This window comes from Hemibagrus wyckioides, linkage group LG29 (assembly GCF_019097595.1).
Source record: "Hemibagrus wyckioides isolate EC202008001 linkage group LG29, SWU_Hwy_1.0, whole genome shotgun sequence".
Classification (NCBI taxonomy): domain Eukaryota; kingdom Metazoa; phylum Chordata; class Actinopteri; order Siluriformes; family Bagridae; genus Hemibagrus; species Hemibagrus wyckioides.
This window is the reverse complement of record NC_080738.1, coordinates 19,542,314-19,565,400: the sequence shown is the minus strand read 5'-3', so window position 1 is coordinate 19,565,400 and position 23,087 is coordinate 19,542,314. Positions and strand designations below refer to the sequence as shown.

Genomic DNA, 23,087 nt, shown 5'->3' with positions numbered 1-23,087 from the left:
AATGTCTTGATAGGAAGCTGAAGCATTAAGAGTTCCTTTCACTGGAACTAAGGGGCTGAGCCCAACCCCTGAAAAACATCTGAATTCAATGATTTGGAGGGGTGTCCCAGTACTTTTGGCAAGGTAGTGTATCTTTTAATGTTGCTCAATAATTCTCAAATATTGAGAAATTTTATTTTTTTTTTTCATACAGAGCTGACTAGAAATCTACTCGCCATGTTTCAGCCTCTCACAGTGCGAGTTTTCCCATATGTCTGAATTATAAAGCCGTCCTTAAGGTTTTTGTGTACTTTCGTTGTTCTTTCAGTCCAACCTCCTGGTCAATCGTCAGGGTCCTGTGCTCTCACTGCCGTGGCCTGGGTTCGATTCCCTAACCCAGCCACTGAAGAATGAACTCAGTGCCAGTCCCAAGCTCAGATTAAATGGGAGGGTTGCAACATCACTAAAACCTGTGCCAAGTTGAAACGTTCGGACCAACTGATCAGCTGTGACGAACCAGAACAGGGAGCGGTCAGAAGATAAAGAACAACACAATCACTTTTCACTTGTTAAACCCTGTTTATTTCCGTAGCTCTGTTCTGGAAGTCTCACCATCACCACCAGCTGTGTGGCTAGTACACGTGGTGTCGTGCGGCTTGTGGCCAGCAGGTGGAAGCAGAGCTGTGACTGAATAAGCTTCGTTCTCTAACAGCACTAATCCAGTATAGTTATTTTCACCACAAGAGGGCGCTTCTAGATGTTTCCTCAAACCAGGCCATTAGAATTCAGGATGCGTTCAGGATAAATGGCACTGCGCTGTCTCCTGCCAAATGCTGGGAATGCATTTCAGGTCCACGTGACGCCACGCCCATGTCCCGTGGAATTGGTCACTTATCCACGGAGTCTGAATGTCGGACCTGACACCAGTTAACACGCTTGTACAGATGTACAGTATACTCTCTCAGAGAAGAAAAAAATATCAACCATGTTCTCAGGGTTCTCTGACCCCCGCTGACGGAGTGACCACCTGAGACCGGACTTGAGCATGAGGATGTGTTTATTGTTATTTATTTGGGTCTGTTCTTTGGTGAAGATTTGAATGTGCTGCATGTTCTACAGGAATAATAATTTATAGGAAATCACTAGGAGAGGTCAGGTCAGAATTCCTCATTCCCACACTGACCTCTCCTGCGCGGTCACTGTTCTGCTGCCACGTGCACTACATAAATGTTCCTAATAAAGTGACATACAGTAAGTGTACGGGTATGTATATAAGTCCTTTTAAGAGTAATAACGCGCTCGTGTGAATATTATATGCCAGGATCACGCGAGCGCGCGCGTGGGTGTGTGATTTGCGCGTGTATCCCTTTTTTTCTTTCTCGTCTCTTGCGTCACACACACGCCCCCTCTTCTTTAAAACCGTAACACTTCAGCACAGAGTGACGTGATTTCACGCCCGGCCGTAGCACGTGTACGGGGCGCGTTCACGTGGCGGGGACGCGCGGACACGAGGGCGAGCGCTGGTGAAGAATGTGAGCGGTGTTTCTGCGGCTCTGCACAGCCATGGAGCTGGAGGTGGAATCTGCCGAGTGAGTATCATGTACAGGAGAGAGAGAGAGTGTGTGAGAGAGACAGATGCATGCAACTTTGCATTAAATAACCCATGCAACAGTCATGTTTCTTTCCTGTTGTGTTTTTCTGGACTGTTCTGGAGCTTGGTCTGGTCACGTCTCCTCCAGAGGAAATAAACAGAAGCTTGAGACTGTTCCTCAGCTCAGTGAGTGTTTCAGCCCTGAGCTCCGTGCGCTGTGTAGAAACCACAAAATGACCTGGTATTGAAATGTCAGGCTCGTGCCGCAGAGTCATTAAGCCGTGTTTATAATCATTCACACCTCAAACTCTGCTCCAGCTTCAGTTCTTACTGGGAGATGGGTTTTTTTTTAAAAAAAGCTTGTGGTGTTCTATAGGCTTTAAGAAACAAAGATTGCTAACAGAAAGCATGTGTAGATGTACAGATGTGTGGAGGGATGGAGGGATAAAGGGATGGAGGGCCATCTTCTGGACCCTAAATTCTGTCATCAACAGGATTGTGTTTGTTGAGTTCTGTAGGTTCTTCAGGTGACCATCACTGCCTCAGAACCTTTTCTGCACCCTTTGTTTATTTTCTGCTCGTTTTCATTTCATTAAGCTCTTCTGCTCCATCTTGGTGTTTAAATAATCTGTTTAGTGTGAAATAAGAGAGATTTTGTAGAACTAAAGACTTCAGGATGAAGGAGGAAAGTTCTGAGCTCTGAGGAAGAAGAGTCTGGGGTTTTGTGCTGAAGCTGCAGGAGATGAAATGACTACATCTACCAGGGGTTTGGAAAAAAAGGAGTTATAATATAGGATATAATATTTTTTAAACATTTTAATGACATTTACCATGTGATTACTGCTTCTTTTTTGTGGTTCTCTTTATTATTATTATTATTATTATCACTGATTATGAAGTCATAGTTGCTAGGTAACATGTCTTAGCATCTCTAATTTTTATTTTGATCATTTTATTTTATTTTTGTTTAATGTTTTTTTTTTGCTTCTTTGCAGTTTTATTTTCTCTCATGAAGTAGCTCAGGGATGTCTGTGATTGTGGCTAAGAATGGTTAATTTTTTATTTTCTCTCTCTATTTTTTTATTATCTTTCTGAAGGAGTTCTAGTTTTTAATCCTGTTTTGAAAGTAAAGAAGAGGGGTTAAAGGTGTTGAGTGTTTAGTGCTGTCTGTGTGATGATGGTTCTTGTGGGTCAGAAACTAATCTCATGTCCAGTATGATGTAGAAGGGTGGATTAGAACTGACAGCTTGTGTGTGTGTGTGTGTGTGTGTGTGTGTGACAGTGTGATCCGGCTGATCATGCAGTACCTGAAGGAGAACAATCTGCCGCGCACACTGGCCACGCTGCAGGAGGAGAGTACGGTGGCTCTGAACACGGTGGACAGCATCGAGAGCTTCACGGAGGACGTGAACAGCGGGCGGTGGGACGCGGTGCTGAGAGCCATCCAACACCTCAAACTACCTGACAAGCTGCTCATCGACCTGTACGAACAGGTGAGACACCTCGCTCCAGTGAAGGAAAGTTTGGTGTAAATGCATAATGTATGAAAATTACATGCAAATGTTTCTGTGTGTGTGTGTGTTAATGAACAGGTTCTTAATGCAAATGAAACATGTGCCATGTGTCACGCCTGCGTCCCGGTCCAGGATTTACGTTCTGTTTTGACGTGTGATTGCGCTCCAGTTCAGCTATTTATTTTTTTGTATTAAGTCTTGTTGTTTTTTTATGCTGGTGTTGTTTATGGTCAAAACGTGGTCTTTTCACACAAATACACTAATTGCTCCAGTGAAGCTGCTGAAATTCTCTTTAATGGATTTTTGTTCCTCTGCAGTTTGTTACAGATGTGGCACCTAATTACAAGCAGAACAGAAAACCGAGTTCAGGGACGACGATCTCACAGGCTTTAGGCTTTTAAAACATTTTTTTCTAAACTTAATTGCATCTAATATCTTTCTTTAAAAAAATAATAATGATGATCTGTTGCTTTTGTTTTGCTCTTTCCCCCAAAGAAGAGATTTCACATGTACCCCAGAGAAAGCCTTCGGTTCAGGGGAGGAGGTGTGTGTACAGGTGGAGGTGTGTGTACAGGTGGAGGTGTGTGTACAGGAGGAGGTGTGTGTACAGGAGGAGGTGGTGTGTGTACAGGAGGAGGTGTGTGTGTACAGGAGGTGGTGTGTGTACAGGAGGAGGTGTGTGTACAGGAGGAGGTGTGTGTACAGGTGGAGGTGTGTGTACAGGAGGAGGTTGAGGAGGTGTGTGTGTACAGGAGGAGGTGTGTGTACAGGTGGAGGTGTGTGTACAGGAGGAGGTGTGTGTGTACAGGAGGAGGTGTGTGTACAGGTGGAGGTGTGTGTACAGGAGGAGGTTGAGGAGGTGTGTGTGTACAGGAGGAGGTGTGTGTGTACAGGAGGAGGTGTGTGTGTACAGGAGGTGGTGTGTGTGTACAGGAGGTGGTGTGTGTGTACAGGAGGAGGTGTGTGTACAGGTGGAGGTGTGTGTACAGGAGGAGGTTGAGGAGGTGTGTGTGTACAGGAGGAGGTGTGTGTACAGGAGGAGGTGTGTGTACAGGAGGAGGTGTGTGTACAGGAGGAGGTGTGTGTGTACAGGAGGAGGTGTGTGTACAGGAGGAGGTGTGTGTGTACAGGAGGAGGTGTGTGTACAGGAGGAGGTGTGTGTGTACAGGAGGAGGTGTGTGTACAGGAGGAGGTGTGTGTACAGGAGGAGGTTGAGGAGGTGTGTGTACAGGAGGAGGTGTGTGTACAGGAGGAGGTGTGTGTACAGGAGGAGGTGTGTGTGTACAGGAGGAGGTGTGTGTGTACAGGAGGAGGTTGAGGAGGTGTGTGTACAGGAGGAGGTGTGTGTGTACAGGAGGAGGTGTGTGTACAGGAGGAGGTGTGTGTGTACAGGAGGAGGTGTGTGTACAGGAGGAGGTGTGTGTACAGGAGGAGGTGTGTGTACAGGAGGAGGTTGAGGAGGTGTGTGTGTACAGGAGGAGGTGTGTGTACAGGAGGAGGTTGAGGAGGTGTGTGTACAGGAGGAGGTGTGTGTACAGGTGGAGGTGTGTGTACAGGAGGAGGTGTGTGTGTACAGGAGGAGGTGTGTGTACAGGAGGAGGTTGAGGAGGTGTGTGTACAGGAGGAGGTGTGTGTACAGGTGGAGGTGTGTGTACAGGAGGAGGTTGAGGAGGTGTGTGTACAGGAGGAGGTGTGTGTACAGGAGGAGGTTGAGGAGGTGTGTGTGTACAGGAGGAGGTGTGTGTACAGGAGGAGGTGTGTGTACAGGAGGAGGTTGAGGAGGTGTGTGTGTACAGGAGGAGGTTGAGGAGGTGTGTGTGTACAGGAGGAGGTGTGTGTACAGGAGGAGGTGTGTGTGTACAGGAGGAGGTGTGTGTGTACAGGAGGAGGTGTGTGTGTACAGGAGGAGGTGTGTGTGTACAGGAGGAGGTGTGTGTGTACAGGAGGTGGTGTGTGTGTACAGGAGGAGGTGTGTGTGTACAGGAGGAGGTGTGTGTACAGGAGGAGGTGTGTGTGTACAGGAGGAGGTTGAGGAGGTGTGTGTACAGGAGGAGGTGTGTGTACAGGAGGAGGTGTGTGTACAGGAGGAGGTTGAGGAGGTGTGTGTACAGGAGGAGGTGTGTGTGTACAGGAGGAGGTTGAGGAGGTGTGTGTGTACAGGAGGTGGTGTGTGTACAGGAGGAGGTGTGTGTACAGGAGGAGGTGTGTGTACAGGAGGAGGTTGAGGAGGTGTGTGTACAGGAGGAGGTGTGTGTGTACAGGAGGAGGTGGTGTGTGTACAGGAGGAGGTGGTGTGTGTACAGGAGGAGGTGGTGTGTGTACAGGAGGAGGTGTGTGTGTACAGGAGGAGGTGGTGTGTGTACAGGAGGAGGTGTGTGTGTACAGGAGGTGGTGTGTGTGTACAGGAGGTGGTGTGTGTGTACAGGAGGAGGTGTGTGTGTACAGGAGGTGGTGTGTGTGTACAGGAGGAGGTGTGTGTGTACAGGAGGAGGTGTGTGTGTACAGGAGGTGGTGTGTGTGTACAGGAGGAGGTGTGTGTACAGGAGGAGGTGTGTGTGTACAGGAGGTGGTGTGTGTGTACAGGAGGTGGTGTGTGTGTACAGGAGGTGGTGTGTGTGTACAGGAGGAGGTGTGTGTGTACAGGAGGAGGTGTGTGTGTACAGGAGTTGCCTTGTAATTATAAAGTCTGTCCTGTGCTCATCTCTGACTTTTATTCACAATCTGCAATCATGGTGAACTTCCTGTAAACACACATCTTTCTTCTCTTCACCTGTTTGTTTCTGTAACATCTCCCACCAGGTGGTCCTGGAGCTGATGGAGCTGAAGGAACTGGGAGCTGCTGGTTGTTTACTGACTCAGACGGACCCCATGATCATGCTGAAACACACTCAGCCTGAGCGATACACCAAGCTGGAGGCTCTGCTCTCTAACAAGTTCGACCCCAGCGAGGTAGGTGTGTGTTATCTCTCTGGGATAAGTCGAGTAGAGCCGGGTTTGGAAACCCGATTCCAGAAGTTTCCTCACCTTGGTTAAATGCCTGTGTGTCCCCTAAACACAAAAGTGGGTGGAGTTTCTGTAATGAGAAGGCGGAGCCTAGGGTAACTCGCTAGGTGTTTAAATGATCAGTTATGGGATCATGTGAGGATTCTGTGAGGAGTGTGTTTTAGCTCCACCCACTTGTCCTTCTTTGGTTCTCCTGGTGATATGAACTCAGATATGTGTGATTAAAATGAGATTTTAAAGACGTAAATAAAGAGAAATCTGCAGATCTTCTATCTTGTCTTATATGTCTGTTTTTTTTTAACTTCCTGCTGAAGGTTTACCCAGAAGGCAGCAGTAAAGAGAAGCGCAGGTTGGCTATAGCTCAGGCGCTGGTTGAAGAGGTCAGCGTGGTTCCTCCCTCACGCCTCATGGCTCTGCTCGGACAGGTGAGTACTTTAAATTCATCCGTAATCGGTTCTGGAATGTAAATCATGTCCAGCAGGATAGCTGACTAAAGCTTGTAAATAAGACTGAAGAGCAGCGCGAGCGACTTCCTGTTTGTGGTCCTGAGGTGTGTACTACCCAAGCCTGCTGTTAGAGATGTTTTAACGTAACGTACGATGTGACGTGTCGAAGTGGGTCACGGCGTGTCAGTCCTGAGCCGGCCGTTTGATCGTTCTAGGCTGTGGGGTTTTAATCCAGGTCAGGGTGGAGCACGAGTTCCAGCTCTCTGTGCTGCTCTAGCGTCTTATCAGATTAATCAAATATTGAAGAAGTTCTTCTTTAAATACCCCTGCCTGAGGCTTTAAACCCCCCACTGAGCGTCTGCCTTCTCCACGCAGGGTCGTTTATGCGAGAGCGCTCTGTACAGGTTACAGGAGACCAAAGCGCTGAGGCAGTTCGGATCATTGGCCATGTTGGTAAGTGAAGCGTGAAGCTGGACTTTACCCCAGTGCGCTGGTGGACCTCCTACCACACACTCTTCATCTCTATCTCACCCTTCCAGTCTCTGAAGTGGCAGCAGCACCAAGGTCTCCTGCCCCCTGGGATGTCCATCGACCTGTTCCGGGGCAAAACCATGATGAAGGACCTGGAGGAAGAGCGCTTCCCCACCCAGCTCAGCCACCTCCTGAAGGTAGAGTGACACATCACAAAAACGCTGAAGCAGTTCAAAGCCTGCCAAGAAACCACAAGCCAAGAGCTCCATTACACCGTTCTTCAACCTCCTCCACAAGCCAGAGAACCAACACAGGAAGTGAGACACAACATTCATACAGGGAGTAAATACACTGCTTTATAATGGATAAGAGCTTAAACACATCACCTTCTCATGGACGTGATGAAAAAGCTGAAATTAATGATTGATGTTTAAAGAGATTTATTTATTACAATGTCAGAGTGATTTGAGAGTAAAAAGATTTGATTTTCTTTGTAAATATAATTGTTCTGAACATACAGTGATGGAAAACAGCAGAGATTTCCTTTAATATTTCTTTAAGAGGGAGAGGGCTGTTTCTCTCTCTCACACACACACATACATACATACATACACACACACACACACACACACACACACACACACACAGATTTATAATTGCTTTCGAGGCCTGAGGCTGCCTGTCAGATGGTCACCATGCTGACTCGCTGCATCTTCTGATTGATGTCCTCGGGGTGACAGTAACTCCGCCCACAAACGCATCTGACCTTTCGCCCTCAGCATCATGATATTATTATTACAGCGTGGGTGTATGCTAACTTAATGCTAATTCTCTATGGGGTACACACACACACCCACACACACACACAGTGAGGATAAGAAGTGATTACGGTGTTAAACTCTGTGCTAGACTCCCAGCTCTAACGTTAAACTTTAATATAATGTGCAGCAGATCTTCAGCTAATTAATGAGAATATTTATATTATAATTCTAATGGTTCAGCAGAGTAACGATGAGTCTCTGGAAAACATCCTGGCTGAAGTAATAATAATAATAATAATAATAATAATAATAAAAGCCCCATGATGCACAGAAATATATCTAGTTTGCTAATTCAAATAAATATTTAACGTAAAAAAAATTAATTAAAATTCTCACTTTTTTTAATAGTACAGGCAAAAGATTTTAGTTTCAGAATGAGATTAATAGTTTTATGTGTTAATTTATTTGATGTATTATTTATTTATTTTATTTGTTTATTCCATGTTATATTTAAATATTTACATAAACTGGATTTATGTGTACACATTTATTTAATATTTTAGTAATAATTTTTTAAACAATTAAAGACATATTTTTTACTGACCTGTATATAAAACATTCAATAAACTTAGACAAAAATGTTAAATAAAAAAATCATAATACTGAAGTGTTCATTTCTCCCATTAATCCCACCTTAAATACAGACTCAAATGTAAACATGAGACATTTCTTGTGTTTGTGTGCGTGTGCATGTGTTTGTGTGTGTGCGTGTGTGTGTGTGTGTGTGTGTGTGTTACAGTTTGGTCCGAAGTCCCATGTGGAGTGTGCCCGGTTCACTCTGGATGGTCAGTATCTGATTACAGGGTCAGTGGATGGATTTATCGAGGTTTGGGATTTCACCACTGGGAAAATCTGCAAGGTTTGTCACAACTTCAGTCTCAGTCAGATGTTTTTAATGAAGCACTTGTTCCTCATCATGGAAACAACCTGAATTCCTGAGAGCTTTGGTTTTTAAACATGTTTCGTAAGGTTTGCAGCAGCTTAGCTCCGCCCAGTCACCTTAAATCATTTCATTTTTAGAATAGTTTGCTTAATAATTTTGGCTCCTTCTGAAGAAAAATCGTAAATTATTCAGAATGTGTCCGTACGCTCGTGATGATCTGGAGTTATCTGCTGATCTTAGGCTTGAGGAGACCATCCTGAGCTTCCGAGTCAGAATTCCCACTTCTGTTGGATGTCAGTGTTATGAGTTGTCACTGAATGCAGAATCATTAGCACCTTGTCACTGTGCCAAAAAACAAGCCTACAGTTTTTCTAACAGTTTCTAAGCTTCTCATCATGTAAGTCATGTTCTTGTGCCATGTGCAATTAGAGTTAGAGATCTCTGTCCTTCAGAAATCGGTCTAGGAAAAAAAAAATCCTCGCACTTTCCCATTTAGTTCTGCGTAGTTTAGTCTCTCTGGAGCGAACGCAGCTACAGCTGCACCTCCGAGGTGTGGAATATGGGTCACCCCGCACCTCACTGACATCCTCGCCGCTCACGTACGCACTCTAACGGCCAAAAATAACAAGACCAACTCCTGGCTCTTACAGTAGAGCGCTGAGGGAATCGCTGGGTGTTTACAGGCGTGACTCTTTCACACCGCGGGTCAGGGGTAAAGACTCTGGTCAAACACTAGGGTGTAGAAATTCCATTAAAAATGTTTAATTTCAACAGTAATGATGATATCGTGCATTTATAAACCTCAGGAATCTGAAATAAATTCTATTCATTTGCCATGAGTTGACTTTAACAGACTCAGATAACTTTTATTTAACTCGGAATTTCAATAAAAAACCTTTTTAGAATTAAATTCACGCTCGAATGAAAGAGTTTTTAATGAATATTAAACGATGTGTAATTTATATTAATGAAGGTTTAATGAATATTGATTAGCAAGTCATTAATGTTGAATATGAATAAGCATAACTCTTAAAACTGTGTGTGTGTGTGTGTGTGTGTAGGATTTAAAGTACCAAGCTCAGGATAATTTTATGATGATGGATGAGGCAGTGCTCTGCCTGGCAGTGAGTCACGACAGTGAGATGGTGGTGTCCGGGTCTCAGGATGGGAAAATACAGGTATAGCACCTCAATCTCCAACCTGATCTCCACCTCCACCTTCATCTCCACCTCATTCACCATCTCCACCTCATTCACCATCTCCACCTCATTCACCATCACCACCTCATCCACCATCTCCACCTCATCCCCTATCACCACTTCATCCACCATCCCCACCTCATCCCCCAACCCCACCTCATTCACCATGTCCACCTCAACCAACATCCCCACCTCATCCCCCATCTCCACCTCAACCAACATCCCCACCATCTCCACCTAATCCCCCATCTCCACCTCATCCCCCATCTCCACCTCATCCCCCATCTCCACCTGAACCAACATCCCCACCATCTCCACCTCATCCCCCATCTCCACCTCATCCCCACCATCTCCACCTCATCCCCCATCTCCACCTCATCCCCCATCTCCACATAATCCAACATCTCTTCAACCCTCCAAAACATGACTGCAAATGTATTATTATTATTCTTGGTTTAAGTGGTCAAGTTAGAGATATAGAAAAATGTATATATAATAATGTAAAGACCATAAACTCATAAAGCCTTAATTAATTAATTAATTAATTAATTAATCCTCACATGCTTCAGCACAGGTAATTATGGCTAAAACACTATTAATTGGCAATTAAAATGATTTTCAGTGCGGTGCTTGGCCCCCTTTGATTGCTGCTGTGTGTATTATGAGGGTCTGGTGTGTACCTCACTCTGGATGATGCTGTGTGTTTGTTAGCTGTGTTTGTTATACAGTGAACTGGACGTTTCGTCTCTCTCTAGCTCTGGAGGATTCGGAACGGTCAGTGTCTACGCAAATTCGAGCGCGCCCACGGGAAAGCCGTCACCTGCCTGTGCTTCAGCAGAGACAGCAGTCAGCTCCTCAGCGGCTCCTTCGATCAGATCATCAGGTTTACACACACACACACCATTCTTTCCTGTGGCTGAGTTCATTTCTTCCTGAGAAATGTTAAAAGGACAATCTGGATCTCACTGGGGGATAATTCACTTCACTTAATGGTGGGCTTTCTGTACTCTGCTCCCTGCAAGGTGTGTGTGTGTGTGTGTGTGAGCTGAAACAGGTTCTAACGGTGTTTGTCAGATTGCAGTGTTGAAGGAAAATAACGTTCTTCATCTCAGACGCTGCTGTAACACTGATGATGAAGTGAAGCCAGAAAACTAGAGCTGTGCATTATGTTCTCAGACTATGGTTCAGTACCAAAGGTTCTAGCTGGATTTATTTGTTTCCTGCTGATGATATGAACAGGCAGATAAAACATCACATGACCTGTACAACAAACAACACAGTAAACACAAAAGCATTACAATCTGCTCACGTTAGCAGCATAAAAGGGATTTATTGGGACATTATTTCAGTCACAGCCTCCATCAGCTCCACAGCTCAGTGCTCAGCGTTGCTCCTGTGCGACTCTCCACTGGAAATAAACACCTTCTGCATGAAAGCAGTGAAAACCACAGCACAGCAGACTTAAATCTGCTGGAAAATGAACTAGAAATCCAACACTTCCTGTTTTAGTGTTTGTGTTCATTCTCATGAGCCTCTTGTGCTTATTGCGTCTGAATGATGTTTTGAATGATTTATTTCATTAAAAGTGAAAACCCATTTCAGTTCTCTGTACACGAGGGAGCTGATCCAGTGAGACTTTCATCTGTATGTGATGAACAGATCTCATGTGGAGATCAACAGAATCAGATAGAATCGAAGGGTGAAGTCATATTAAATGAATAAAGTGCTGAAGAAGCCTCTGAACCAATATATGGCTTTAGCAGCTCGATTCCAAACAGGTTAGGACTGCAGAGGCTGAATATGATGAAGACTGAAGCACAGAGTGTCTCCCACTCTCACTGTCTCTCGCTAAGCAGCCTGACGTTAGCATTTCTGCAGAATCCGAGCTGGTGTGTGTCTGTGGGCGGAAGGAATTCTGATTTTCCACGTGCACTTCAGCTACAGAGGAGGGAGGAAGAAAGATAGCATGTTTCTATTCCTATCTTAGTGAGCGAGATGAGTCTGGCGGATGCAGCTGCTTTGCTACGTCAGATTCAATGCAAGAGATAGATAAAGAAAAAGAAAAAAGCAGAAAGGAACGATGAAGGCTGTAACTGGGTTTTGACTGACACACAAAAGCTCCTCAATCAGACTGAATCGGATTTACATGGTGCATGACACAGCGCGTAAATGCCACACAGGCCCTGAAAGCAGATGAATAGGTTTTCATTTGCTGGTGGAGGAGCTGTTCAGGCAGCTCAGGATTTGGTAATCTAATCACTGTTTAATTCCATCAGACTTCATGGGCTGAAATCAGGAAAGATGCTGAAGGAGTTCCAAGGTCACACGTCCTGCATAAACGACGTCATCTACTCACACAATGGCCAGTTTGCCATTAGCGCCTCAGCAGATGGCACGGTGAAGGTAAATCTGCATTACATTTGCATAGAGACCCAGATGGACGACTACATTCCTCTCCTCTCCTCTCCACTCCTCTGGGGCATTAATTCTTATCCCCTCTTTCTCAGATCTGGAACGTGAACACGGCAGAATGCACCATCACCATCAAAACTCCTGACGTTCCAGAAGGATCTGACATCACAGTGAACAATGTTGTTCTGGTGCCCAAGAACCCGGAGCACTTTGTGGTGTGTAACAGGACCAGCACAGTGGTGGTCATGAACGTCCAGGGCCAGGTAATCGACTCGGAGCTCTTGGACTTCAGAACTGGTGACCTGTAACTCAACAGTGACTCAAGATTTGCTGACGAGATTTAACTGCATGTTGACTTGTGATCTGCTGACTCTGTTACTCCACTCAGACTCTCTGAGCTCTTATCACAAGGTGGTTTAAATAAACTGACTCGGGGCAAGGCGAGACCTGGACTATGTGAACTGCTGAGTTCAGACTCGACTTGGACTTTATTAGCTCCTAACTGTTAACTTGATTTGAATGGTGCTGGTTTAAGAATCCACTTGGACTTGAACACTGCTGATTTTTTGACTCGACATCTCGTGCCTTGACTTGAGACATGACTTTGACCATGTGAACCGCTGACTCTGTGCCTAATCTTGGACTTTAGATGTAACTATGATGCTGGTTTTGATCTCAGATCATTAACTTCTTCCTTCCTGTAGCATCAAGATTTCTACACACTTCATTGAAACCTTGTGCTTTAAATAACCCGAGAGTTTTGATGCATTTTATTTTAAATCAGTTCTCCTCGCTAACCGATGCTCTCAGGTACGCGTCAGAAACACATGAGGAAGCTGAATATCCACAAACACACAAAGCAATCAAAATAAACCTTCTTAAAATTCTGTGCAGGGTTACAGAGCTGAATTTAGAGAGTTAACAAATATAGAAAATGCTGTGGTCTACACTTGAGAGACAGAGGCGATGGTCTCTCCCACACTTTTCATTGCTTGCTTGCTTGCTGACTCACTCGCTCTCTTAACCTCCTCCGCCTCCTCAATCTTCCATTCCATCTGCTCTCCTGCTCTCGCTCTTCCTCCCTCGCATTCTTTCTCTTTCTCTCTCTCTCTCTCTTATTCTAAGGTACTGAGGAGTTTTAGCTCGGGAGTGAGGGAGGGAGGAGACTTTGTGTGTTGTACCTTGTCTCCTCGTGGAGAATGGATCTACTGCGTGGGAGAAGATTACGTGCTTTACTCCTTCAGCACCATCACCGGAAAGCTGGAGAGAACTCTGACGGTACAGTTCTCTCCTCAGGGCCTCATTAGGTTCTTATTTCTGAAGTAAATGTATGGGATCAGGGCTGGTCATGAACTTTTTCTATGTATTATGGAACACAGTTTATTACTGTGAGGAAACTTCTCCTAAATTGGTGTTTTACTTCCTTAACACTGACGGTCCTGACAAAAACATTTGTTTGTTAGCCGACTCAGCATTTTTAACCCACTACTACCTGTCCACATACGTCTCAGTCCTGTCTGCTGTCTATCTGTCATTAGAAATATCAGATCATTTAACCTGTAGGTGAAAATAAATCAGCTTTAATTCTGTTATGTTTTCTATGTTTATCATTATTGGGCCAAGGTGGTGCTGGGTTGTGGTAGCTTAATGGTTAAGGCTATTGGTTTGTTGTTTGGGAAGTTGTGGGGTTAAACTCGTTAGTTGTGAGGTCCACCAAGCTAGCCAATGCTGGGCCCCTGAGCAAGGCCCTTAACTCAATTGCTCCACTATATAAAATGTGATATAGATTTAGAAGGATGTCTGGCAAATGTAAGTGCTATAAGGCTGCAGATATCCAGGTCTACAGAAGGTGACACTGAGAATAAAGACCTCCTTCAGGTGTGACCTCACAGTGGGTGTGTCCTAAACAGTTTACACTGTAACACAAACTTTGTTTAAGCCATGATGATGGAATCTGACACCTCTAATAAAATGTCCCCTCATTAAACTCTCATATGCTCAGATACAAACCAGCACAAGCTCTGGGGACGATGTTTACTCTTAAAACTGCTATCCAAATCAAATCTAATTAAATCTTTTCCTTGACGAGGCTCACTCAATTTCAATAAAACCGAAAGAGTTTCCGTGAACGTGATCTGGACCGGGCAGGAGTCCTGACTCTGTACTTTCTCTGTGTTTCTCAGTTTGTGTGTGGTATGAAAGCTGCTCAGTCCCCAGTCTATATTAAGCTTCGATGCCTTAAATTCCTCCACCTTCGCAGGTGCACGAGAAAGACGTGATCGGCATAACCCACCATCCTCATCAGAACCTGATCGCCACCTACAGCGAGGATGGACTGCTGAAGCTCTGGAAACCGTGAAGGTCACGCCAACGAGCATCGTGAAATGAACTCTACAGTCATCATTCGTGCTGAAACCGTGATCCATCTGTACATGGAGATGTTTGGAGTCATGCGTCGGTTTTCAGGTTTGAAAGTCTTCCATTCCAGAGACGATGAGTTTCACTACAAACTTAATCTTCACTTGTAACGTGTCTCATCGCGTCCCTGTAACATACAAAATCCGGAGAACTCTTTTAAATGTCGTAGGAAAAATATGGAAATACTAAACACTCTCAGTGGTTCTTTTCTGATTTGCATGAAAGTGAACTTGAACTGCAATCATTTTCCTGTGAAATTCGGGTGCCACTATCAATCGATCTCTTCCCCCAAAAGAAAGAAGGGTTAGATACCCTTCCAGTAAGATGGTATTTATCCTTTCCTTTTGTTTTAAACCTGTTGCTCTGCTGTATAAACACTGCACAATCGTATCCATGTGCTGTTTGTGACATGCTGTGACATTCTGTAGTGTTTATGATGTCAGTATCTGCATGCCAACAGTATCTCTATCTCTATAAACCTTGAGTTAACACGAGCACTCACTGACCGTAGTGACACTTCCTTCTTCAAGTCCGGGTGAAGCTGCATCGGTATATTAAACGCAATATTTCAGAAGCAAGATGGTTTTTAACCAGCGACATCGATGTAGCTAATGACAGGCATCAGGCTGCTTCCACACTGAGGGATTTGGTTCAATTTGAAAAGAGAGACTTGACCTTCTGACCAATCAGAGTCAAGGTAAGGGCAAACAAATATAAACACTGAGGAGAGATTTCTGGTCTTGTTAGCGAGCGAATATAAAGAGATGGAATGCTGTGACTGCATGTAGAGAGGGCAGTGAAATAAAACAGCACTTTTTCCTTTCACAGATCAGTCGCCAGCATAGAAACCGCAGTGTTAGATCTGACTCTTCACTGATTTCCGTCAAATCCTTCTTCCTTTGCGTATGAAAGCCGTGTTTCTGACTGAAACTTTACGCTAATGAATGTATTAAACTGACGTTGACTTCTACGTAGCTAAGTGCAACAAGTAGAGATTTTTCACATTTGAGAACTCAAAATATTCTTTGTTTACTGTAACAAAGCGCTTGAGTCAAGAAAAAATAGTCTTAATGTGAGATGGGAGTGGTGAATGACAAGGGGGCGGGGCTTCCAGAAGAGAGTTCAAAACTGTCAATCATTCCAGATTCTCATGGCGATTGGCTCGTCTGCTGTTTTCACTTGAAGACCCTGTTTAGAGTTTGTGAGTGATAACAGGCGAGGTTTCGTCTCTCTGCTGTGACTCCCACTGATTAACATTCAGTCAGGTTTCTCTTCATTTTCTGCCTCAGAGTTTACAGAGACGTCAAACTTACAGCTTCCTCCTCCTCACCCGTTTCACCAACCTGCAAAATGTGATGAAGCTCATCGAGACAGCAAGCTAGGCTAGTTTTAGTTAGCCCGATAGTAAGAGATCGTTGTCATGGTTACAGCCGCATTTTTCTCCCTTCTCTTGTTAAAAAATGGCGAGTGTGAGGGCAGTGATGGAGAGCAGGAGTGTAACACGAGCACTGGTCTGGACACGAGGTTAAATGTTTCAGGTGTGAAGGATTGGTGTGTTTTAACACTTATATGACAAATAACACAGGTTCTTCAACAAAATATACATATAGTGTATGTATGTGTGTGTGTGTGTCTGTGTGAGAGAGAGACAGAGATGTGTGTATCTGGTTAATATTTATTTATCTCAAACACTGTCGGAATGTTCTGGGTTTCGTCTGTGGACAGTGGGTTCAGGTGATTTTACTATGTAAACGCATGAAGTGTTGGTAAAATGCAGCAAATTTTCTTCCTGCTCTGGATGTGAACGACACTTTCCACTTAACCCCACTGCATCATCCCGCTTGGTACAACTCCGTGTTCTTCATTCCCTTCTTATTTTTATGGCCTACTGCATACTTTTGATGGATGAAATAAATCTCACTGCATGTTACGCACAACTCGACCTGTCCTGTTTTTATCTGGTTACGATCCGAATTTCTCAGCTCCAGCTGTACTCTTTTTATATTTCTGTTTATTCTCTAGAACTGATCAGATCTCATTGTTCTGTGACCTCTGTAGAGGTACTAATAAACGCCCAGTCCTCAGAGGGGAGGTGTTACAAAGAGATAAATAACCAGATGTTTTTTCTTTTATTGGAATAAAATGAAGTTATAATCTAAGGCATTTACACCAGTGTATCTCTGTATCTTTCTCTCTGTCCCCCCCCCTCTCTTTATCTTTCTGTGTCTCTCTCTCTCTCTTTTTAAATAAACATAAATTATCAAGATCAATACTCTGATTACAAAAACACTATATAAAATAAACAAACACTGATATTTATGAAAGAGATTTCAAAAGATCCCAAAATACCAGGTAGAGAAGAAAGATTTAAGTTTAATAAAGATTTAAGTTAAAGTACAAATAAAGTGTATTATTGGTCCTAATAAAATCGACCTTAAAGTACAAGAAACAAAAACCACATTAAAAAAAACCAGAAGATTCTTTCTGACAGATTTTTTTAAAATTGCCGTGAAGCTCTTGTTGGAGGACGGGACCCAGCTCCTCGCTCCCGGGTTAAGGCCTCACAGGTTACAGGTAACTGATGGAACGACGTTCGGCAAACACAAAGGAAAATACGGGTCTGATGACAGAATTTGCATTTAAAAGTTATTCAGAACTAATCGAGTGCATCAGTTCACTGCTCTGTATAACGAATTCGTAGATAAGTGCAAGAAAGAGGAACACAGCTGAAGTAATTGGCGAATTAATTCACATAAAAAAGGCTGTAAATAAATAAAATAAAATCAGATGTCAGTCAATTTATAGTGCAAATGCTGCTACACATGACAGAGAAAAGCTAGTGAGCCAGAATCGTTTCGTTTTCAGTTTACGGTCACCGTTAGAGGTCATTATACAAACAGCAGTTCTAGTAGACTTTATTTTCTTTTCCTTTTCACACTTATTAAAGGTTTAAATGTTAAAGTAACACTGCTTATACGTCGGAGGAAAATCTTTTGGCTTTCTAAATCACAGTATCCTTAAAAATGGCAAAATCTAAACAAAAACAAGCAATAAACAGTGTGGCTTTTCGTTTTTTGCAGGTTCTGTAAGAATGAGCAGCTCTGTGAATGAGATCTCTGCTTTCTCTTGCCCTCAGTTGTAAGTGTGATGGAATCAAAAGAAAGAATCAAACACTACCTGATCCTTTCTAAAAAAAAAAAAAAAAACCTGCTCACGATTCCAACACATGAGATTCTCCCACTGATATTAAAAGGAAAAAAAAAAAAGTTTTGATCTAAGTGATGGACATGATCGTTCACTTTTTCACCAACACAATCTGATCATGGAGCTTCATCTGAAGAGTGAGGTGGATGGTACGGGCAGTGGAAGGAAGCTCTATGAGGTTTGGCACTGTACTCCTCCTGGATGAAAGTCCTCCTCGTCCTCCTCAATGTAGCGGTGACGTGGTCTCTCCTGGCTCAGATCACAGTCCTCCAGGTCAGCGTAGATGTAGAGGTCATCGTCCATGCTGTCGGGATCGCTCTTCTCTCGTGTGGAAGGCAAATACTGCTCCAGCTGCTTCAGCTTGTTTACAGGGAGGAAGTTAGCCTCGGGGAAGACGACCTGCGGATAAACAAAAAGAGGAATATATCCAAATGTTACATCAGCAGCTCGGATTTTATATACTGCAGTTTTGACTGAAATGTTACTTTTTTATTTAAACCTCCGACACATGACAAGTTAAAATGAATTATAAATAGTGAGTAAAAAATGACTAAAAAAGGAAAATACTATATAAAGTACACATATGGGTTTGAAAAGAAAAATAAAAAATGTCAAACGACTAAAACAGGAAACAAGCGACTAACTAAACGTCCTGCGGTCAGTAAAAGAGCTGAAGTGAGACCCAGAAAAATTAAACGACAAAAAAGTAACCGTCTTTAACTGACGGATGACTTTATCTACATTTATTTAGAAAGAAAGTCACAGATTACAGCAGAAATATTACGAAAAAATATTATCTAAAATATTTAAACTAATTTACTTTTTTTAGTTCACGCTACAATCATTTCTTTTCACACTGATGTTTCTGAATTTTGAGTCTAAAACACAATAAGGCTGAATCCCAGATGGCTCCCAGTTCACTCGACACGCTCACTACACTGGGTTTAATGGTGTAACGGCTTTATATAACGCATGATGTCCAGTAAGAAAGAGAGAAAGGCTTGGAGATGATGTGTCCATCATGTGGAGTATGTGGAAGGTTTCAGTGATGGTGTCACTCACATTAAAAAAGATGACCAGTCTGCCTTTCTCAAAGGGGCGGCGGTACGTAGGCATCCCTTCATTCAGCACACACTTCTTATCACCTGGTCTGATCAACTCACCTACTTGACACACACAGGGAAAAGAAGAAAGAAGAAAGGTGTAATATAATCACTTCATCTGTCATCACAACAGGTGTGAGGGGTGGAGTTTACACACCTGAAGGTAAGAGCACTCACCCGGGTGTGAGGGGTGGAGTTTACACACCTGAAGGTAAGAGCACTCACCCGGGTGTGAGGGGTGGAGTTTACACACCTGAAGCTTAGAGCACTCACCTGGGTGTGAGGTGATGAGCAGTGTTCTGTTGTCCAGCATTTGGACGGGTTTCTGGAAACCACACAACGACTCCACGAGCTGAATTTCCATGGTCATGATCAGATCCATGTCCTGTCTGTGTGGAAAATAAATGTATGGGTCGAGCACTCTGATAATATATATTAGTTTAAAGTATAAATAAAGAGATGTTTTCTTCCATTAATGACAGTTTGTGTACCTCGTGAAGATGGGATGTGCCTTCTGCTCTAAGATGATAATGATGTCTCCAGGCTCTAGTCCAGGTTCCTGGTCTCCTTCCCCATGGAAAACAATCTTCTGTCCATCTTTCATACCTGATACACACACCACCAAGTCAGACAACCTCCTTCACTTCATATTCTTTTACCTTCGTTAGCTCCGCCCCAATCACCTTTATCGATGTGCACCTCCAGGATCTTTTTCTGGCGCAGGACTTTGCGTCCAGTGCAGGTTTTGCAGCGGTTACGGTGGCTAAGGCGCTGACCCTGACCTCTGCAGCTGACACAGACGGTGGAGATCTGCTGCACCATGCCGGGGAGTAACTGATGCAGCCTGACCTGAACTCCTGTCCCCCTGCAGGACGGACACACCTCCACCACACCTTTAGGTCCACCGTGACCTGAGGAACACGACACACCAGAGTGATGATGAATACTGGATTCTGATTGGTTACTGCGCTAATACTTTATCATTTCCACAGTAAGAGGGTTTTATATATATATATATAAAAAAAAACAGACACTTGGTTTTATCTAAGATGTTTATGCAACGTTTATGTAAGGAGTCTCCAGTGTCATTAATAACAGATTAAAGTAAACAAAGTTTTTTCAGATGATTGGTTACCTTCACATTTCTCACAGATGACATTTTTCTGTACAGCCAGTTTCCTGGTGGCTCCATTATACAGATCTTCCAAAGACACGGTCAGCCGATGGACAATATTCTTCCCTGAGAACATGAGACAGATTGTCATGCTGTTATTAGATCCTTCAGACATTCATTACAGCTACACTATATTGCCAAAAGTAATGGGGTTACCCCTCTCCAGATCATTGAGTTCAGGTGTTGTTTTTCAGGGGGTTAGTTCCAGTGAAAGGAACTCTTAATGCTTCAGCTTCATACCAAGACATTTTGGACAATTTCATGCTCTTTGTGGGAACAGTTTGGGGATGACCCCTTCATGTTCCAACATGACTGCACACCAGTGACCAAAGCAAGCTCCATAAAGACATGGATGAGTGAGTTTGGTGTGGAGGAACTTGACTGGCCTGCACAGAGTCCTGACCTCAACCCCATAGAACACCTTTAGGATGAATTAGAGTGGAGACTGTGAGTCAGGCAAAAAGTTTTGGGACGTCTGCTTTTACATGCACATGAATGTAATATGGAGTTGTCCCACCCTTTGCAGCTACAACAGCTTCAACTCTTCTGGGAAGGCTTTCCACAAGGTTTAGGAGTGTGTTTACAGGAATTTTTGAAAATTTTTGAATAATTTGTGAATATTCCTCTAGAAGTGCATTTCTGAGGTCAGGCACTGATGTTGGAGGAGAAGGTCTGGCTCACAGTTTCCGCTCTAATTCATCCCAAAGGTGTTCTATGGGGTTGAGGTCAGGACTCTGTGCAGGCCAGTCAAGTTCCTCCACACCAAACTCACTCATCCATGTCCTGTGCTAGGCTAGGTCCTGGGAGCATGAAATTGTCCACAATGTCTTGGTATGAAGCTGAAGCATTAGGAGTTCCTTTCACTAGAACTAAGGGACCGAGCCCAACCCCTGAACTCCCCTGAATCTGAATTTTGTGGTGTCCCAAACTTTTGGCAATATAGTGTATATGATGTATGTATGGTAGTGTACCTCTCCTCTCTCTGCGCATACGTCCTCCTCCGCCGAAGAACATGTCGAAAATGTCCAAGGGTGTGCTGAAGCCTCCTCCTCCTCCTCCTCCATTCCCTCCCTCCTTAATGGCTGCCTCTCCTCCTCGATCGTAAACTTCTCTCTTCTGTGCGTCAGAAAGCACCTCGTACGCCTGAGAGATCTGTTTAAACTGGACAGATAGGAAGTGCTCACCATAACGAAGCAAACTTTGCCTACTTCCTGTTACCTCTCGAAGCTAAATTAATAAAAAAGTAACCCAAAATTATGACATTTTATCATCACACACACAATCATTTTTTAAATATTTCACAAATAAACAGAATACAGTCATTTTATAGATGAATTTTAGAGTGGATTAAAATGATAAAATGATGTCATTAAGAAATAGAAATAAAAAACGGTGTGTTAAGATGAATAAATAAGAGATTTCTCATCATATGGCAGTATTTATAGTAGAAATTACATTCCAGACCACTCATGCACATAAACCTCACACTGATAAGTCACTCACTTTCTCCCCCTTGGCTGGGTTTTTGTCCGGATGGTATTTCAAGGCCAGTTTGCGATAAGCTTTCTTCAGCTCGTCTGGACTGGCGCCGGGCTTCACGCCCAGGACGTCATAAAAACCCGTCTCCTTCACCATCTCGACCACAGACAATATTAAACTGGAAAGAGAAAGACATTTACTTACAATAACTCACAACAGATTAGACTTCAGCTATAATATTTTCAGATGAAAAAAGGTTTAATGCTGCTCGACTTTGCATTTTATTTACGTAAAGAAGGTCAGAAACAAGGAAGACGCAGAGGCTTGAGTAGAAGAACACGACGTGGAAATCTTCCTTCCAGTCCGGCTTATTAGTTTGTATTTGGCTTCATCTTGCCAATCATTTTACAGCCCCACCCCCAACGCGTCCTTCACACCTTAATAAATCTGAAGGTGATTGTTTATACAGAGCTGAAACTCTGACATGCCTGAGTGTATTTGTTAACATTACACCTCTCTCTGAACCACTGTACAGGTTTGGTGGGCGGAGCTTTGTGAACATGTATGGGAAAAGGGGCGGGGCCAGTTCCTGGATAAAGAGTGTTATCAGATCAGTCAGGTGTGATGATAACAAATGAAGAGGAGTGCTGTTCAGGTGTCTGTGTCAGTTATTAGAAAATAAACTTATTTATTTTATATATCGTGTTCAGAAAGGAAGGTAAACTTTTGTCATGGCTCGTGAGGGTGTGAAAACTTTTGCAAGATATAGATCTCTTGGTATTTAAATCTCATTATGGGACCTGTTTCTTTACTCCTCTTATACCAAATATTTGAAAGAAACATTATATTGGATGAACAGAATAGTAATTATACTGTAATTTATTAAAGATGTAGAGGTAAACATCAACAAAGTGTAAGCTAGGTCTGATACAATATTGATCAAATATCGATTATAACAGGTCTAGAACTGAAACTGACACAAATCGGATCATCTCTGTTTAACAATGTTGTAGTTAATAACGTTTTAAAAAAAATGTATTCACATTTTTAGTAAAAAAGTCAAAACTGCTGCCTGACCCAGGCTCACGCGCTAAATCACACAACACATTAGATTAGCAAAACACATTAACTAGCTAGCGACTTCAAACCAGCCCGTCTCGTTAACTACAGCTTTTTGACGATCATGACCGATTATTCATCATAATTCCCCTTACTGTGTGATGGAGAAAAAGCTCTTTTCTCATCGAACTCGGTTTCTCCGGTTTACCTCACACACACACACACACATACACACACATATACACACACTCACACACACGGACGTCTGGAATCTTCTCTACACTGAAGATTTCCTAATGCGCGATACCGGGGACTGGGACGCGCATGCGCA

General features: G+C 43.4%; 2 protein-coding genes across 6 annotated transcripts; one reads left to right on the top strand and one right to left on the bottom strand.

Moving 5' to 3' along the window:
- The first annotated feature begins 1,410 nt into the window (after positions 1-1,410).
- On the top strand, positions 1,411-16,959 carry smu1b (SMU1 DNA replication regulator and spliceosomal factor b). 3 transcript variants are annotated; one of them, XM_058384335.1, is made up of 13 exons: positions 1,411-1,568; positions 2,853-3,063; positions 5,884-6,033; positions 6,402-6,512; positions 6,909-6,986; positions 7,073-7,201; positions 8,565-8,684; positions 9,770-9,886; positions 10,663-10,790; positions 12,184-12,310; positions 12,415-12,582; positions 13,445-13,597; positions 14,580-16,959. In XM_058384335.1, exons 1-13 carry the CDS (start codon positions 1,543-1,545, stop codon positions 14,676-14,678), a joined length of 1,617 nt encoding a protein of 538 aa, XP_058240318.1. In that variant the 5' UTR covers positions 1,411-1,542; the 3' UTR covers positions 14,679-16,959. The 3 variants fall into 3 exon arrangements, with proteins under 3 accessions (XP_058240318.1, XP_058240320.1, XP_058240319.1); XM_058384336.1 differs by lacking the exon at positions 1,411-1,568 and adding an exon at positions 1,615-1,756; XM_058384337.1 differs by lacking the exon at positions 13,445-13,597.
- A 131-nt stretch (positions 16,960-17,090) lies between these two features.
- On the bottom strand, positions 17,091-23,062 carry dnaja1 (DnaJ heat shock protein family (Hsp40) member A1). 3 transcript variants are annotated; one of them, XM_058384338.1, is made up of 9 exons: positions 22,912-23,062; positions 21,722-21,875; positions 21,190-21,379; positions 20,180-20,284; positions 19,728-19,955; positions 19,536-19,650; positions 19,318-19,433; positions 19,004-19,107; positions 17,091-18,340 (listed from the first exon to the last, which is right to left on the bottom strand). In XM_058384338.1, exons 2-9 carry the CDS (start codon positions 21,851-21,853, stop codon positions 18,113-18,115), a joined length of 1,218 nt encoding a protein of 405 aa, XP_058240321.1. In that variant the 5' UTR covers positions 21,854-21,875; positions 22,912-23,062; the 3' UTR covers positions 17,091-18,112. The 3 variants fall into 3 exon arrangements, with proteins under 3 accessions (XP_058240321.1, XP_058240323.1, XP_058240322.1); XM_058384340.1 differs by having other exon boundaries at positions 19,004-19,104; XM_058384339.1 differs by lacking the exon at positions 22,912-23,062 and adding an exon at positions 21,987-22,837.
- Between the last annotated feature and the right edge of the window lie 25 nt (positions 23,063-23,087).